The 20,303-nt window shown below is 38.0% G+C and overlaps 1 protein-coding gene and 1 pseudogene across 3 annotated transcripts in view; one reads left to right on the top strand and one right to left on the bottom strand.

Moving 5' to 3' along the window:
• The first annotated feature begins 1,611 nt into the window (after positions 1–1,611).
• LOC133571223 (5S ribosomal RNA) lies at positions 1,612–1,728 on the top strand (annotated as a pseudogene).
• Positions 1,729–7,339: 5,611 nt separating this feature from the next.
• LOC133570526 (uncharacterized) overlaps positions 7,340–20,303 on the bottom strand; it is a 52,935-nt gene continuing 39,971 nt past the window's right edge. For 2 of the 3 annotated variants that reach the window (XM_072916473.1, XM_061923208.2), the window contains exons 3-4: positions 15,211–15,435; positions 7,340–9,358 (exon numbers count right to left, since the gene is read on the bottom strand). In XM_072916473.1, the coding sequence (XP_072772574.1) occupies positions 7,635–9,358; positions 15,211–15,435 (1,949 nt within the window). In that variant the 3' untranslated portion in view covers positions 7,340–7,634. Of the gene's footprint in view, positions 9,359–15,100; positions 15,436–20,303 lie in introns of those variants that run through there. The other variant, XM_072916475.1, reaches the window with a different exon arrangement.

Genomic DNA, 20,303 nt, shown 5'->3' with positions numbered 1-20,303 from the left:
CGCCATCTTGCTTTATCCTCGCCCTGTTTGCTTCGCGCGCAGTCTTGTCAGATCTCGCGAGAGAAACAATCAACCAGCTCTTTTCCAGATCTCGCGAGAGAAACAAGTAACCAGCTCCCCCCCCCAACCCCGGTACAACTATTTCAACATTCTGAAAATAAGAAAAAACTTTTACATTTTCAAAACAAAGACATACAACTTATTTTGGTAAATAAACAGTAGCTTATATGGGTAGTATGGCCGTAAGCCGAAAGACGAGGTAAAACCAACCTTTTTAAATAGAACTCTTACAGACGGGATGGGAGACAATTGTTATTTATCTTAGAGCCTGGCGCGCATGCGTACACTAATGTGCTTTTTCTGTCTGTGTGATTGTCTTCCTTTGCTACGGCGGTCAAGTTGCTTTCACGGTGGATATTTGCCTCCGGAGCTCCAGCGGAAGCTCCCCCTCACTGTGCCCACACTGCTCTCTCATGCTGCGGGGAGATTGCAGGAGAGGTGCCGCTCTCAACACTACTTTATGCTTAGGGACCGTCAATAAATTACTATTCTATCTATCTATCTAAGATGTATATCTGCTACATCAAAACACTGATTCATCTAAAAGGAGGTCAAATAAATAGTCCTACATTTTTAATATCGTTCCTGATTTTATAATTTAAATATTTTTTTAATGTAAACAATAATTATTTGTTTTAAAAGCCTCCATGTCATCATGCAACTTAGTAACCAAATTCCACTTTATATTAGTCGTGCTAACCTTTTATTTTAAAATAGGATCAAAAACATTTTAATATTAAAAACAAATGTTTCTTTTCAATAGATTCCTGGTCATATGACCTAAAATCCCAAATTCACTTGATATTTGAAGTGTTTTCTCGAATGTGTTTCACACCTTTTTGTTTTAAAATGTAAGTTTAATTGGATTTTATATAAATTTGTAATATTGAAAACCATGGTTTCATTTTTAGCTCCCGCAACAACTACGACTATCCAACATAAAACCAACTTGACTCTCATTTGGAGCTAAAAAAAATGTTGATAATTTTCTGTATAAGACTTATCATGCACATGATCTTTATTAAAAAACTTTTTTTTAATAAAACCCTATTTTAAAATAAAAGGGTGTGCGTTACACTAAAAGGTTAGCATGACTAATAAGTGGAATTAGGTTACTAAATTGTATGACATGGAGACTATTGGGAAAATATCCTTATTTTTTTGTATTAAACATAGATATATATGTTAGAATTATGAAATAATGGGCATGCACAATAAGGAGGTATGACTAATTATTTACCTTCTTTTAGATGAATCAGTGTTTTGATGTAGCAGATATACATTTTTCAAGACAATAGTGATTTATTGACGGTCCCTAAGCATAAAGCAGTGTTGAGAGCTGTGATGAGGTGGCATCTGAATGCAGCTGGGATAGGCTCCAGCACCCCCTGCCACCCCAAAAGAGACAATGGATGGAGAGCTGCACCTCACACAGCCAGAAAAAGCACATTAGTGTACGCATGCGTGCCAGGCTCTAAGATAAATAACAATTGTCTCCCATCCCGTCTGTAAGAGTTTCATTTAAAAAGGTTGTTTTCACCTCGCCTTTCGGCTTACGGCCATACTACCCTGAACACGCCCGATCTCGTCCGATCTCGGAAGCTAAGCAATCGGGCCTGGTTAGTACTTGGATGGGAGACCGCCTGGGAATACCAGGTGCTGTAAGATTTTACACTCACGCCAGAGAGCGCTGTTTCTCACTTCTTGCAAAAATAAAAAACAATGGTTTTTATTTCACTTTCAGTTTTACAAAAAGACATGTCATTTTATAAATTCACCAGTCACGGATAGTCCGTCAATATGTTCAACACCAGTTTGGCTGTTACTGCAATATAACAATATAACAATGTATCATAATTAATACACAATATGAGAATGTGTGCTGTATAAATGAATGAATGAATTACTTAATTTAATTAGAACACAACAGGAGCAGTAAATATGCAGGGATTACCTAAACTGATGTGTTGTGTTAATTTAGCAATATTAAAAGTGTCATATGTAGAATTTGCATGTCAAGTGATCATTAAATGTCCCTGATATGTCAAAAGGCGTTAATAAATCATGTTCTTTTCCAATACCTCTATAACTGATAACAGTAGTTCAGCTGGGATATGCTCACTTCATAATTAGATTAAAAGCCCCGGAATCTTGTTATTGTTTTCATTTCCATGTCCCGCCCTCTACCGTTTGACCAATTAGAAAGTCTGTGAGTGTGTCACATCCAGGTTGCCAGTTACACACCGTCATCTTTGTCTGGCTACTGCCACTGGTAAAGTTACTAAACATGTCAGACCTTAGTCAATCTAAAAGGCTTCTTTACCATTTTCAACTTATTCATGACAAAGCCAGGAACAACATGAGGATTTGTATCAGGGATGCCTTTGAAAGATGGAGACAATTGAAGGCGGAGAATATTTTTTTCAACTGACGCCAAACTTGCTAATTTCCTTCTTGAAAGGTAAGTCAGGCATTTACCTTTTCTTATTACTTGTAATAAATGGAAATGGACATTTGGTATGTAAACTATATTGTCCAATACAGTCTATGATCTTGTCTAACAAAGCTAGTATGTTCCTGCAACCAATGCTTAGTGTGATGGTGCTCAGCTCCTAGTGTAATGCTTAGCATGCTAGCCCGGTTAATGACACATCCACATATAAGCTAACGGGGGAAATATATGCCTGTTATCCTGTATGTCCATGTGTATTTGAACTGACAAGGTAAAATATATTTTCCATAAATAAAAGCTATGTGGATATGTGTAGTGTCTGTGCCTATTTCCTTCTCAACATGCTGATAGGCTGAGGAAATGTGTTCCAACATTAGCACGGCTGTCGTCATGGCAATGTGAAAGGTATGGAGACAGACACATCACATGATCAAATAATTCCTCATTGGTGTAGCCTATAGACACACCTTAGTAAAATGTCTCTTTAGTTTTGGGCGTACAATAGGCTGCTAAGCATGCTCTGCTTATTTTCACCAGTAGAACCTTTGCTAGTGTTGGTTGTAGTTTGTTTTAGTCTTGGTTTTCTGATAGTACTGACAACAACCATATGGTTGCTATTTGTTGTGATATTGTATGCAGGCATGATTGCACTTCTTCCTGAAAATAGCCTAATTCTGTGTAAAATGTGTTGGTTAGAGATTTGTTATTGGCAAAATGCTTGTCTATTCAGCATTTATGGTCCCAGCACCTCAACCCTTAGTAAGAGGCAGTGGAAGTTGGAAGTTCCTTGGAGTGGCCCAGTCCATGGAGCTGGATTCAGCTGCGTATCTGGCAACCTCAGTCAGGGAGAGAGGAGGGGGACTACAGAATTTTGACTGTGATTGCAGTACCATTTCTGGCCACATTATTACATATGGCCCCTTTAAAAAAAAGCATGCATGTCAGCTTTATGTTAGTAGTAGGGGTGCATGATAAATATTGTACAGATAATTATCAATGTATATATTTTTTTTATTAGCTCCAATTGAGATTAATTGGGTTTTATGTTGGACATTCGTAGTTGTAGCGGGAGGTTGAAAAGTAACCATGGTTATCAATATCACAAATGTATTATAAAATCCATCCATTCATCCATTTTCTACTGCTTGTCCCTCCAATTAAACTTAAATTTGAAAACAAAAAGGCATGAATGACACTAAAGAAAAGCACTTAAAATATTAAGTGACTTTGGTATTTTAAGTGACTTGGGAATCTTTTAAAAAGAAACCAAGATTTTTAATATGCAAATGTTTTTTTTTAAATAAAATCCTATTTAAAAAAAAAAGGGTGTATATTATATAAAACTGGATATCCATCCATCCATTTTCTACCACTTATTCCCTTCGGGGTCGCGGGGGGCGCTGGAGCCTATCTCAGCTACAATTGGGCGGAAGGCGGGGTACACCCTGGACAAGTCGCCACCTCATCACAGGGCCAACACAGATAGACAGACAACATTCACACTCACTGGATATGAATGATAAAAGTAGGAGGTAATGGGCGTGCACGTTAGCACGTTATTAAGGAGGTAGGACTATTTATTTGACCTCCTTTTAGATGAATCAGTGTTTTGATGTAGCAGATATACATCTTCGAAGACAATAGTAATTTATTGACGGTCCCTAAGCATAAAGTAGTGTTGAGAGCGGCACCTCTCCTGCAATCTCCCCGCAGCATGAGAGAGCAGTGTGGGCACAGTGAGGGGGAGCTTCCGCTGGAGCTCCGGAGGCAAATATCCACCGTGAAAGCAACTTGACCGCCGTAGCAAAGGAAGACAATCACACAAAGGAAAACACAAATAAGCCACGTGAGCTCTGGAAAATTCTCAACAACCAGCTTCCTGGCTGCAGCCAGAAACTTAAAACCAGACTCACCAACATCAGCATCAAGGAGGGTGACTCCCTCATTACAGACAGAATGGAGATAGTAAGCAGACTTAATGCCTTTTTCACCAGCATAGCCACAACTCTTGTCAACAAGCTGTCCCACCACTCTGGTCGCTTTGGTGTAGAACACATTAAAGCCTTCTACAGAAAGCTAGGAGTATCCAACAATGATTTCAAATTAGAAATGGTCACAGCTGATGAGGTGTTTAAAAAATTGAGCGCGCTCCACCCAAACAAGGCCACCAGCCTTGACAAAATCCCCTCCAGATTCCTCAGGGACTCTGCCTCCATCATTGCCCCGATCATCACGCACATAATAAACCTCTCAATTTCACAAGGCCAAGTACCAAAAGATTTTAAGATAGCAAGAGTAACTCCCCTCTTTAAAAAAGGAAGCAAATTGGAACCTGGCAACTACCGACCTGTTTCTATTCTCAGTTCCATTTCGAAAGTAATGGAAAAAATAGTTTATGAACAGGTCAATAGTTACCTTGCCACCAATAAACTCATGTACAAATTCCAATTCGGCTTCAGAACTAACCACTCCACTGACACATGCCTTCTCTATCTGACTTCAGAACTAACCACTCCACTGACACATGCCTTCTCTATCTGACTTCAGAACTAACCACTCCACTGACACATGCCTTCTCTATCTGACTTCAGAACTAACCATTCCACTGACACATGCCTTCTCTATCTGACTTCAGAACTAACCACTCCACTGAAACATGCCTTCTCTATCTGACTTCAGAACTAACCACTCCACTGACACATGCCTTCTCTATCTGACTGACCACATCAAACATGAGGTGGACGTGGGCATGGTCATGCTGGACCTTCAGAAGGCCTTTGACACTGTTGACCACGCTATACTGTTGGATAAGCTCAGAGCAATCGGATTTGATAAAACCTCATCGAGCTGGATGCAATCTTACTTGGAGGGGAGGGAACAGGTGGTTGAGTTGAACGGCACCGTGTGTCCCCCCCCCCCCTCCCAGTGAGCTGTGGAGTCCCCCAAGGCAGTATATTAGGGCCTTTACTGTTCCTAATATACATAAACGACTTGTCATCAGCATGTGACTGTGAATTGTTCTTGTTTGCGGATGACTCGGCCCTGCTGGTATCCGGCAAGGACAAGTCACAGGTGGAGAAAATCCTCAGTGCTGAACTCTGTAGAACTTGCACCTGGCTCGCTGACAACAAGCTATCCATACACTTGGGTAAAACAGAATCCATCCTGTTTGGGTCCCACATCAACCTTAAGAAAGTCAGTGACTTCACTATAAAAGTGGGTGACGTTGTTATCACCAGGAAAGATGAGGTCACCTACCTATGTTCCATTCTAGAGGCTAATCTTTCCTGTGATAAAATGGCAACCAAGGTAATCAAAAAGGTCAACCAACGAACGAGATTTCTCTGTAGAATCTCCTCTCTGGTCAACAAAAGCACCATGAAGATTCTGGAGGGAACTCTGGTTCAACCCTTTTTCCATTACGCATGCACCTCCTGGTACCCTAGCACCTCCAAAACCCTCACATCTAAACTCCAAACATCCCAGAACAAGCTAGTCAGATTACTTCTAGACTTCCACCCCAGATCACACCTCACTCCTACCCACTTCTCCAAAGTGGGCTGGCTCAGGGTGGAGGACAGAGTAAAACAACTTGCACTGAGCCTAGTCTATAAAATCAGCTACACCTCACTGATACCCAAGTACATGTCAAACTACTTCCTTAACGTTAATGACCGCCATAACCACAACACCAGGGGGAGCTCCACTAACCACGTTAAACCCAGATTCCGATCTAACAAAGGTCTTAAATCATTCTCCTTCTATGCCACATCAATATGGAATGCACTCCCAACAGGTGTAAAAGAAAGTGTATCTCTATCGTCCTTCAAAACCGCAATAAAACAACACCTCCAGGCAACTTCAACCCTTGACTAACACCCTCTCTTCCTCATCATACCTCTTCGGATTGTAAATAATCAAATGTAGTCACTTATTCTTATAATTTCTGATCTCTCTCTGTGTGTCCAATACTTGCTGTACAAATGTACCAAGTCAGACCTACACTGTTCCAATGTCAATTTCTCTGAAGTGTTGATACCAACCAAACGTAACGCCCCCCCCCTCCATATCCCACACCCCGGATTGTAAAAAATGTAAATAATTACATGTATATACTGTGATGATTATCTTGTGTGATGACTGTATTACGAAAATAGTATATATCTGTATCACAAATCGATTTAAGTGGACCCCGACTTAAACAAGTTGAAAAACATATTCGGGTGTTACCATTTAGCGGTCAATTGTACTGAATATGTACTTCACTGTGCAATCTACTAATAAAAGTTTCAATCAAGCAACATGCATCTGCTAGCTCATGATCGCCCCCACTTCTCAGTGTGGCGAGTTGGAGTACTACAAGAAGCACTCTAATACAGTGCTTAAATCTGTATTTTTAGTCTTATTATCAAGGAATAATGAGGTCACACTTATATTAAAACATTAATGCTAAGGTTTCGTCCAGTATTGGGCCGGTGATGATGATGATGATGATGATGATGATGAAGATGTATCTGTGCAAGTGAACAATTGGATCCACAAGGGACAACAACCCTTTCCACAGACTACACACACACATCAGAAACATAAATGTTAGAAGCCTACAACAATATATGTGAAGAAGACTTTAGGATTAAAAGTGAAGATGTGAGGTGAAATAAGTACAAATGCAGCAATAAAAACAAGCAACTCCACTCACGATGGCTCTAAAGTTCAGTGATGTGTTGCTAACTTCAGCATTTTTCTTCTTTGTTGATGTTTTGCAGTAGTTAACATCCATGATGTAACAATGCTGCTAATCTACCAGAGTCCACATTTTGTTAACCATTTTATTCATTCATACTTTTAATTGGATAAAAACATCAATAAAATGCAATGGAAAAAATGTGTGAAAAATAAACAATAAAAATAATAAGATGTCCTCTCTTCACAGATGAGAAAATAGAATAAAATAGTAGCGTCATATATAACATTCAATACATGCACACAACTTAAAAAGTAAGTACAGGACAACATATAAGACTAGAAGATGAGAAGCACTACATACAACATCAAATATACATTCATATTAAACATGCTGTGTTTTTAAACTACATTTAGCACAATCACTGTTTAAGTGTTTTTACATCGCTGCAGCTTCCATGATTGTTACACACTTGTGTCTACTGACCTGATACTGAAACCTAAACATCTTATCACACACAGTGCAACTAAACAGTTTCTCACCAGTGTGTGTTCTCATGTGTGTGGTCATGCGTTCCTTTATGGAGAAACTCTTCTCACAAAAAGGGCAAGTAAAAGGTTTCTCACCTGTGTGTGTTCTCATGTGCAATATCATTTCCTTATTAGTGTTGAATCTTTTAGCACAAGCTGAGCAAGCAAAAGGTTTCTCTCCAGTGTGTGTTCTCATGTGTATGGTCATTTGTTCCTTTCTGGAGAAACTCTTCTTACAAACAGAGCAAGTAAAAGGTTTCTCACCTGTGTGTGTTCTCATGTGCAATATCATTTCCTTCTTAGTGTTGTATCTTTTAGCACAAGCTGAGCAAGCAAAAGGTTTCTCTCCAGTGTGTGTTCTCATGTGTATGGTCATTTGTTCCTTTCTGGAGAAACTCTTCTTACAAACAGAGCAAGTAAAAGGTTTCTCACCTGTGTGTGTTCTCATGTGCAATATCATTTCATTCTTAGTGTTGAATCTTTTAGCACAAACTGAGCAAGCAAACGGTTTCTCTCCAGTGTGTGTTCTTGTGTGTGTGGTCATGTTATGTTTTGTGGAGAAACTCTTCTTACAAACAGAGCAAGTAAAAGGTTTCTCACCTGTGTGTGTTCTCATGTGTAATATCATGTCATTCTTAGTGTTGAATCTTTCAGCACAAGCTGAGCAAGCAAAAGGTTTCTCTCCAGTGTGTGTTCTCATGTGTGTGGTCATGTTACACTTTGTGGAGAAACTCTTCTTACAAAAAGAGCAAGTAAAAGGTTTCTCACCTGTGTGTGTTCTCATGTGTGTGGTCATTTGTTCCTTTCTGGAGAAACTCTTCTTACAAACAGAGCAAGTAAAAGGTTTCTCACCTGTGTGTGTTCTCATGTGCAATATAATTTCCGTCTTAGTGTTGAACATTTTAGCACAAGCTGAGCAAGCAAAAGGTTTCTCTCCAGTGTGTGTTCTCATGTGTAAGGTCATTTGTTGCTTTCTGGAGAAACTCTTCTTACAAACAGAGCAAGTAAAAGGTTTCTCACTTGTGTGTGTTCTCATGTGTAATATCATTTCATTCTTAGTGTTGAATCTTTTAGTACAAGCTGAGCAAGCAAAATGTTTCTCTCCAGTGTGTGTTCTCATGTGTGTGGTCATGTTACCCTTTTGGAAGAAATTCTTCTTACAAAAAGAGCATGTAAAATGTTTCTCTCCAGTGTGTATTCTCATGTGTACTGTAAAATGACCCTTGTGTCTAAATGATTTCCCACATTCAGAGCAGTCAAAGTGTTTGTTGTTAGTGTGATGTCTCGTATCACCTTTAGAGTCATTTTTACTCTCCAAAGGTTTTTGGATGTGGTCACTGTGATCAGAAGAGTGTGACATCATGTGGTCCATGTCTGACAGTGGAGCAAAGATGCTGTCTGGTTCTGACTTGATATCTTCACAATGCTCTCCATCAGCTTCTGTGATGTGTTGACTTACAAGCTCCGCCCCTCTGTTCTCCTCACTTTGACTGTGATGAAGCTGTAAGGACTGAGCTTCATCTTCATCATGAAGCTGCTCCTCTTTAATGTGGGAGGGGGCCTGTAGCTCCTTCTGTCCCACACTGGTGTGCCACTCCTCTTCATGACTCCCCGCTGACACCCGCTGGACGTCTGCAGAACAAATGAGGTGTTACTGTATTGAAGTTTGCAGTATTCAAACTATTGACATGTGAGCTAGGCCAAATAGACAGTGATGGGCAAGCTACCTGGACAATGTAGTAAGCTAAGCTACAAGTTACTCTCAATTAAATGGAGCTAAGCTATCCTCAGACAATTGGAGCACGCTACACTACAAGCTACACTGCAAAAGTAGCTTGCCACATCAAATATATATATATATATATATATATATATATATATATATATATATATATACATATATATATATATATATATATATATATATATATATATTGGCCCACATGTATAATATCAATGTTTATGTTGTCCATGGAAAGAAGTTAGTAAGAAGCAAAAGAAAAACAACCAACCATGGATGACAAAAGGACTGAAAAATGCTTGTCACAAAAAAAAGACATTATATGGAATATTAATAACACAGACATCTATAAATAAGTATAATAAATATAAAAACAAGCTAATTGGTATACTAGGAACATGTAAGAAGGAATACTACAGACAATTATTAAAGAAGAACAGAAACAACATGAGAGCAACATGGGGCATCCTAAATAGCATCATTAAAAATGCTGCTAAGAAAGATTACCCCCAGTACTTTCTACATGGAAATACAAAAAATGACAATATGAACCAAATAGTTGAACGTTTAAATGATTACTTTGTTAATATCGGAAACAATGTGGAACAAAGATTTCCAAATGCAGATGATGGATCAGTTGAGGACTTGAGTGAGCTCATAGACAGAAATCCCAATTCCATGTTTCTTAAGAACTTGACAAAAGAAGAAATAATCAAAATTGTAAAACATTGTAAATCCAAGACCTCAACCGACTGTCATGGAATAGATATGGTAACCATAAAAAAGGTTATAGAAGACATTTCAGAACCTCTGACATATATCAGCAACGTATCATTTCTAACCCGCAAATTCCCTGACAAAATGAAAACAGCAAAAGTCGTACCAATTTCTAAGAATGGAGACATACACCAGTTTACTAACTACACACCAGTTTCATTACTTCCACCATTCTCCAAAATCATGGAAAAACTATTCAATAGCTGATTAGATTTATTTATCAACAAAAGTGGGACGCTGGTGGAGAACCAATATGGACTCCCAGCAAATATCTCAACATCTGGTCAACATATGTAATAACAAGTGTGTGCAAGATATTGAAATGAATCAAAACAATGTATATGTATATATATATATATATATATATATATATATATATATATATATATATATATATATATATATATATATATATATATATATATATATATATATATATATATATAGGTAGATAGAGAGAGAGAGAGAGAGAGAGAGAGAGAGAGAGAGAGAGAGAGAGAGAGAGAGAGAGAGAGAGAGAGAGAGAGAGAGAGAGAGATCGTAATAACTTGAAGTAAATAATGAAGATAGAAAAACCAATTACAAAAAACTAAATCCAAAACAAATTTACAAAAAGCTTACCTTTGTTTATATTTGCATAGTTTGTATATATTATTAATGTTGTAAATATAAATCTTTATATATTTAAAAATGCTGGTCCTAAAGAGGTAGGCATTTTTCAGAGGTTGTCAAGAAGGTCACACATACAATAATGTATGTGTGAGTGTGTGTGTGTGTGTGTTTGTTTGTGTGTTCTTGAGACATGAAGAAGGAAAAGTATCTTCCATATGAGGAGGTGTGAACAAGTGATGACAAAAATCATGGTCCCAATAACATTGCATCTAATACTAGAGTCCGTGAACATTGCTCCAAAGTCAGGGTTTTTTGTTGATTTAATGTGCATAAACAATGAACATTGACAGATGCAAAAGCAGCAATATATGAAAAAACAAGACGGCAGCTAAAGAAGGACTAAAGAAGGACTTCCCTATCCATCCCCCTCTGGTCAACATATGTAATAACAAGTGTGAGTAAGAAATTGAAATGTGCCTCCTTTGGCCAAAATGCATAAAATAAATATGTATATAGAGACATACTGTAATAACTTGAAGTAAATAATGAAGATTAAAAAACAATTACAAACAAAAGATTTTAAACAAAACTAAAAGCTTACCTTTTTTTATATTTGCATAGTATGTATATATTAATGTTGTAAATACACATCTTTATATATCTAGAAAGGGTGGTCCTAAAGAGGTAGGCACTGTCACATCTAATAGAGAGCCAAATACTAGAGTCTGTGAACATTGCTCCAAAGTCAAGATTTGTTGTTGATTTAATGTGCATACAAAAGTGAACATTGACAGGTGCAAAGGCAGCAATACATGATCAAACAAGACGGCAGCTAAAGAAGGACTTCCCTATTCATCCCCAAAAAACCTGCCAGGTGAGCAGCTGATTTGACCACTTCTGGTGCTGACGTAAGACAACCTGCGTCCCATATGTTTATTTTAATGAAATAAGTTTATTTCCATCATATAATCAACCATCAACCATTCTGTGTGACCAGTTTAACAGTACAGATGATACATATTTAACAATCATACACATTTACACACAAAAAGAAAAGAAAAAGAATGACGGAAAAGGGAATAGGCTGAAGCCAAAGCTTATATTTGGGGGGATTACCCCCAATACTTCTTAGACGGAAACACAAATAATGACAACATAAAGGAAGTAGTTGAAAGCTTCAATAATTTCTTTGTAAATATTGGAAGAAAGGATTCCAGACCCAGTTTCAATTGAGGACTATAATGATACCATAGAGCCAAATCCCAACTCCATGTTCCTCAGTAATGTGACCCAGGAGGAAATAGTTATAATCCTGTAATCTAAGACTTCAACTGATTGTAATGGAATTGATATGGAAACCATAAAAAAGGTTCTAGAAGAGATCTCAGGACCATTCATGTATATTAGTAACCTATCATTTCAAATACCCAAACTAAATGAAAATAGCTGAAGTTGCACCAATTTATAAGACTGGAGACAAACACCAATTTACAAATTATAGACCTGTTTCTTTACTTCCACAGTTTTCTAAAGTCATTGAAAAAGTGTCCAATAACAGATTAGAGAGTTTCACAAACAAACATGGAATACTAGAAGAGAACCAATATGGATACACAGCTAATATTTAAACTTTGATGGCTTTAATTGAAATTACAGAAGAAATGAGCAATGCAATAGATAGTAAAAAATGTGCAGCAGCAGTGTTGTTGGATCGAACTAAAGCATTTGACACAATTAATCACAATATTTTCATCAAAAAACTAGAAGGATATGGCATCAGAGGGTTGGTCTTAAACTGGATAAGAAGTTATTTAACCAACAGGAAACAATACGTGAAGCTAGGCCAACACACTTCTACAACACTAAATATATCCTGTGGTGTACCTCGGGAACAATACTTGGACCTCAATTATTCAATCTCTATATAGATGACATTTGTAAAGTTACAAAAGTTTTAAAGTTAATATTATTTGCAGATGATACAACAGTGTTTTGTTCAGGAGAGAACACACAGAAGATAATACAAATAATAACAGAAAAAATGAACACATTAAAAAGATGCTTAGACAATCTTTGAATCTCAGTAAAAGTAAAATAATGCTATTTGGTAACAGTAGAAGAGAAAGTCAAACACAAACACAAATAGACGGAATAGAAATTCAAAGAGTAAATGAAACCACATGTCTAGGTATAATAATTGATGAAAAATCACTTCATATTCTCTACTGCTCACTAGTGTTACATATCTGACTTATTGTGTAGAAATATGGGAAATAACTACAAAAGTACACTTCATTCATTAACTGTGTTACAAAAAAGATCAGTTATAATAATACATCATGTTGGATATAGAGAACATAAAAACGATTTATTTATTGAATCAAAAATACTGAAATTCCACCACATAGTGAATTAGCAAACAGCTAAAATTATACACAAAACAAACTATAACCTGCTAGCCAAGAATGTACAACAATTCTCAAAAAAAGAGGAGAAATATAATCTTAGAGGAAAATGTAATTTAAAACATTTGTATGCACGTACAACACTTAAGACCTTCAGTATATCAGTATGTGGAATTAAATGATGGAATGGATTAAGCAAAGCAATCAAACAATGTACTAATATGATCCACTTCAAGAAACTCTTCACACTTAAAGTGTTTACAAAGTACAAAGAAGAAGATAAACATTCTCAATTTATTTCATCCATCATTCATTTTCTACATCATCTTGTTGTATGCATGCATGTGTGATGTATCATGTTGTATGCTTGCATGTTCCAAATAAACTCAAAGTCAACACAACTCAACTCAACTAACACTTGGTGGACATTCAAGCCACAAAATGCAAATGGAGTATTGTTGGTGTATTTTGGATGGTTATAGAGGACCTCCCATTGGCTCCATTGTAAGTGGACTTTTATTTACATTTATGAGTTAGAATTAGGGCTGGGTGATGTATGGAATATACTGGATATATCGTGGGTTTGTCTCTGTGCGATACAGAAAATGACTATATGGTGATATTGGAGTATACGTTCTCACACAGTTGCTTTTAGCTGCAGGCTTTACACTACAGGCTCTTCTCACTCTTTCTTGTCTCTCCTTCTCACAGAGACATAAAACAAGCACACCTTCTTACATACGTCACATACTGTCACGTGTGCAACATCATACGCTCTCACGGAGCAGACAGGTAGCGGCATGGTAACGTTAGCTGTGGTGCTAGTGGTAATACGAGAGAAAGAAGGTGCCAATCTGGTAACAAATGAAGGAATAATTCATTCCCAAGACAAACAGCAGGGGGTCCATCGTCTGGCGGTGGTTTGGCTTCAAGCGGGTAGATGGTGAACAAGTATGCTGCAAAAGCGTTGCTACAAAAAGTAGCAGCACTGCTAATGTAGCATCATTTGAAAAGTCACCCGCTAGAGAATGAAGAGTGCTTGAAACTCCACATGTCAACATCTCCGTTCAGTGCCACACCCACAAAATGCCCAAGCAACCATTTCCAGATCAACACCGTATGAAACAAATAGTCAACAACAGAAGGAGATAACGTCTGCAGGAACCTACCACATAGCGAAGGACATACACTATTTGATTTCCTATTATGCAGCTCATTTTTATTTTGACACTTATTGAAATATCTTGTGTGACATCATGCACAAAAGTGCACTTTATTTGTTTTAAACTATTGTAGTGGCATTCTGTACAGAACGTGTACTTTAATTTAGTGTTGTTTTGATGTCATCTTAGTGACATCATGCACAAAAGTGCACTAATAGCTTGTTTTAAAATGTCTGACAATCTTGCACTTTCTGTTTTGAAATGACATGAATGTTTGTACCACTGCTTAGTAACTGTTTAATAAATACACTTTTGCTAAATTGACTTAGTTGTGGTTCCCTCTCTGCATGAAAGTTTAAAAGTAGCATATATTAATGCAGTATGAAAAAGAATGTTTTAAAGTAGACACATAGAATCATCATACTGCTTTGATTATATGCATTAGTGTTCATTCAAGGCTAAGGCAAAATGTACACATATATATGGTGTATCATGACATGGACTAAAAATAGAGATTTTAATAAAAGGCCATATCGCCCAGCCCTACTTAGAATGCTTTTTTTTTTTATATATATATCCACCATCATGTCTTTTATAATGATTGTGAACGATAGAAAAATTCCCCCAAAAATTGCAGTTCCCCTCTAAATTCCAATGATTAGATTTAAGACTTGAAGTGTATGAGCATGAAGTGATGAAGCCTACTTGGATGAGTCTTCTAAGACAAAGTGAACAGTCCAGTTGTGATGGATTGAATGCCCTGAGAATAAAATGATATGTGCTTACTTGGACTGTGATGAAGCTGTGAGGACTCAGGTGCTTTGTCTTCATGCTCTTCAGTCTTCACAGAGACAACAGTCAGTGGAAACTTGCTGACATCATCCTCCTCCTGCCCTACAACGCACTCTCCCTCCTCTTCCTCTTTCATGTGTGGATCCTCCTCTTCCTCTTTGATGTGGGTGGGCTGTGGATCCTCCTCTTCCTCTTTAATGTGAGGGGGCTGTTGGACGTCTGTTGGGTAAATAAGTAAATAAGATAAAGAGAGAATAGAAATAGTTTTGGACTAACACTGTTAACACAATGACATTATTTGTGTTCTTTCGTGTGTTGTGTTAAAAGAGTGAAGCAAAACAACCAATAAAAACCTGGGAAATACTTCCTCTTGTCCCAGCCACTAGAATTCATTCAAAAATGAGTACAAAAACAGACTTGGAAATTTGATGAGGAGCAAGTTTTTTTTATAAGTACAAGGCAGCATTGATTGAGGCATTCTTAACTCTACACTCACTGATATAAAGTGTGTAAACATTTTATTCTGTATACGGTCTATGACACCTAAACTTTATCTCTAACCTTAACCATAATTTGTGGTGTAGAATGACGTCTGGAACTCAAGATAGTTCCACATGTCTGGAAACGCCACCGACGGATAATCCTTGATATTACTCAACAAATCTTAAGGGATCTATCCCGTTTCATAATTAGATTTTTTTCTCGTATCTGCTTTTCGCAGGAAGAACTCGGCCAGGGGTGTTTAAACTAATTTTAGATGGGGGGCCACATGGAGGAAGATCTACTCCAATTTGGCCGGACTGGTAAAATTACGGCAAGATAACGTAAAAATAAAGACAACTGCAGATTGTTTTCTTTGTTTAAAAATAGAACACACATATTCTGAAAATGTACAAATCATGTTTTTTTTTTTTTACATACAATAGTATTCTATCTTTAGTTGTCCTTTTTTACACTTTCAGAATCAATTATGTGATAATGTTCATCAGTCAACTTATTGGTGTTCATTTTCAATCTATCAAGATAAATAAATAATATCAAAATCAAATTACAGGATGTTATTGATGTAGTTTGCTCATTTTCCCCGACTGGTGCGCTAACATCATGTGTTTTAGTTGTGTTTTACATATGTAGCATCATCTACAAAGATACAAATTGCTATTGCGACATCTAGAGGACACATTTAGAACAGCAGTTTCTTTCATTCAAAAATTTCGACTCATTTTTGTACTTAGCAAACTCATCCCGTCTCATTCACTCATTCACACACTGATGGCGGGATCTGCCATGCAAGGCGCTTACCACGACCCATCAGGAGCAAGGGTGAAGTGTCCTGCTCAAGGACACAACAGACGTGACTAGGTTGGTAGAAGGTGGGGATTGAACCAGGAACCCTCAGGCACGGCCACTCTACCAACCGCGCCACTAGCCTTCCACCATCGACCTGCCTACTAGCCTTCCACCATCGACCTGCCTGCTAGCCTTCCACCATCGACCTGCCTGCTAGCCTTCCACCATCAACCTGCCTACCAGCCTTCCACCATCGACCTGCCTGCTAGCCTTCCACCATCGGCCTGTCTACCAGCCTTCCACTATCGGCCTGTCTACCAGCCATCCACCATCGGCCTGTCTACCAGCCTTCCACCATCGGCCTGCCTGCTAGCCTTCCACCATCGACCTGCCTACTAGCCTTCCACCATCGACCTGCCTGCTAGCCTTCCACCATCGACCTGCCTGCTAGCCTTCCACCATCGGCCTGCCTGCTAGCCTTCCACCATCGGCCTGTCTACCAGCCTTCCACCATCGGCCTGTCTACCAGCCTTTCATCGTAGACCTGCCTGCTAGCCTCCAGCCATTGGCTTCGTCTACGGGCTTCCACCTATCGGCCTTGGTTGCTAGTCTCTAGCCCTGTCTGCTAACATCTTCAAAAGTGGTGAAACAAGAGGAACTTCTCCTCTTACTATGTCACAAATTATTATATTGTGTTTTATACTTTTTTGTGGTTTTACTGGTGTCCCAAGTGGGACTGGTCACCCCCACTCACGAACTATGCTACTTCAAGATGCACAGTTTGACATATTTGATAATTTGACATTTCATCATAGTGGCAGCTCCAAAATAAACTCGGCCTTATCTCAGTTGAAGATTTATGTGACTTTGGACAAAACCAAATGGCTGCATACTATGGTAGAGTCCATTCATTCTTATTGTTTCCTTGTTTTGAGAGATCACGTCAACATTACTGCATCCTCCCCTATTGTGAGCACTTACTTTCACAGATTAAAGACAGACTCAAAAGATGGTAACTTTAAGCGCAAATGTTTAGTTATATTACTGTTATTGCTCTCAGGAAATGTTGAGACTAATCCAGGCCCTGATACACCTACACAATGTTTTACACCTGCGGATTTTAAAACTAGATCTGGTCTTGGGATTATTCATATCAATGTTCGGAGTTTACTCCCTAAACTGGATATGATAAAGATCTGGATAAACTCAACAAATGCTGATATTGTAGTCTTATCTGAAACTTGGCTTAAACAATCTGTGCTTGATAAAGATATTTACATTCATGGCTATAATGTCTATCGTACTGACCGACAAAGAGAAGGTGGTGGAGTGGCCATATATATTAAGCAGAGGTTTGATGTTAAATTAGTGCTCTCTGAATCAGTAAGTAAAGAACTTGAACTGTTAGCACTTGAAATCGAAATAGCTAGAAATCACCACATTATGGTAGTGGGGTGTTATAGGCCTCCATCTGCCCCTAGTAAATCCCTATCTACTCTTGTGAAGCTTCTGTCTCAACTGAAATACAATGAAATAGTGATTTGAACTGGGACTGGCTCACATCTGTGTCTGACTCTTTGAAAGCACAGTGTGAATCTCTAAATTTAACACAATTAATTAACTCAACTACAAGACCTAATCCTAAATGCCCTCAAAAAGCTACACTCATTGACTTAATTCCAACAAATATGCCCTTTAAATGTGTTGCATCTGGTGTTTTCCCTAATGATGTGAGTGATCATTGTGTGATTGCAGTAGTGCGAGACACAAGGATTCCTAAAAGCAAGCCTCGTCTTCTTGAAAAACATAATATGAAATTATTTGAGACGCAAGCTTTTTTACATGACTTGCATTTTTTTAATTGGGATAGAATTGCTCTTATTGATCATGTTGAACTGGCTTGGAAATATTTTCACGAAAACTGCTTGAGTATAGTGAACAAACATGCCCCTTTTAGAAAATGTAGAGTTAAAGGACGTGACAATCAGTGGTTTACATCAGACCTGTCAGATGTATTGTATGAGCGTAATGCTGCTTGGGCCAGGGCACGCAAGTCAGGGTTAGAAGCAGATTGGTTGAATTTTAGACAATTAAAAATTCAATTTACCTCTCTCCTTCGGAAAGTCAAAATTAGAATTTTATTTCTCCACAACTGAAAACCTCAAACACCCAAAGAAGTTTTGGAAAATCATCAAATATTTGTCCGCCTGCTGTAATTCAGTCAATCTCCCACCTAGTATACTTGTTGATGGTGTCAGAGTAAGTGACAGAAGAGAAATGGGTAGTCATTATAATAATCGATTTATTTTCTCTGGTTTTCTCTATAATACTGACAACTCTACTGAAGTTTCGCTAACTCCGGAAATAACCGTTGAAAATACCCATGTTTTTAACTTTACGCCCTTTACCACAACAGAGGTCATGAGGGCTCTAAAACAACTTAAACCTAGAAAGCCAGCTGGCTCAGATAAGTTGGAGCCGCTCTTCCTAAAGTTGGCAGCTGAAATTATAGCTGGACCACTGACTCACATTTTTAACCTTACTCTAATTTCAAATGAAATCCCCTTGGATTGGAAATCTGCCCTTGTAAACCTCCTATTAAAAGGAGGTGACCCTAGTAATTTAAATAATTACAGACGAATCTCTAAACTCTCTGTTCTGGCAAAAGTGCTTGAATCCCTTATCAGTGAACAGATAAAAGACTTTTTGGACACCAACTTTATTCTGTCACCATTTCAGTCAGGTTTTGGCAGAAATCACAGTACTGTTACTGCTGCTATAAAGTTTATAAATGATGTAACTGAAGCTCTTGACAAGAAGCAGTGCTGTCTGTCCCTCTTTATTGACTTTTCAAAGGCATTTGATACTGTTGATCATGTCATTTCAATCAAACGTCTTTCAGCTATTGGTTTTTCTCAGCAAGCAGTTGGATGATTTGCAAATGACCTCACAAGCAGAGCTCAGGTTGTTCAGATAGAAGGTTCCTTCTCGGACGTACTGCAAGTGGAAAAGGGTGTCCCTCAAGGTTCTGTGTTGGGCCCATTATTAATTAATAATTAATAATCTTGGACAGAATATTCCGAACTCAACTTTCCATTCCTACGCTGATGATACTGTCATATACTGCACAGCACCCACTCCTGCTGAGGCCTTTAAATATCTACAACATGCATTTGACAGAGTACAAGAACAACTTTGCTATCTTCAACTGCTTTTAAATGCAGAGAAAACAAAGTGTATGTTCTTTACCACATCAAAAACTGTAAGATCAGCACTGTGTGAGAACATTTGAACAAGAAATGGCAAAACATTGTGTTAGTGTCTGCTTTTAAATATTCAAGATTTGTAATTGATGACCACTAGTTTTAAGGAGCACATTAAGTATGTTGTAAAAAAAAACTGAAACTTTTACTGGGATTTTATTATAGAAACAAGTCTTGCTTTTCTTTTACTGTGAAACAGAAATTGGTGGAAACAACATTTTTACCTGTTATTGACTATGGAGATGTGTTGTACATGAATGCTACTGCTGGTTGTGTCCACAAGCTGGATAGTGTGTACCACGGGGCACTGAGATTCATCACCAACTTACTCACCATTGTGTGTTATACTCAATGGTTAACTTACTCACCATTGTGTGTTATACTCAATGGTTAATTTACTCACCATTGTGTGTTATACTCAATGGTTAACTTACTCACCATTGTGTGTTATACTCAATGGTTAACTTACTCACCATTGTGTGTTATACTCAATGGTTAACTGGACATCTTTATGTGCTCGACGCCTCAATCATT

Source organism: Nerophis lumbriciformis, linkage group LG28 (genome assembly GCF_033978685.3).
Source record: "Nerophis lumbriciformis linkage group LG28, RoL_Nlum_v2.1, whole genome shotgun sequence".
In the NCBI taxonomy this organism is placed as follows: Eukaryota; Metazoa; Chordata; class Actinopteri; order Syngnathiformes; family Syngnathidae; genus Nerophis; species Nerophis lumbriciformis.
The sequence above is the reverse complement of the archived record's forward strand: the minus strand, read 5'-3'. Positions and strand labels throughout refer to the sequence as shown.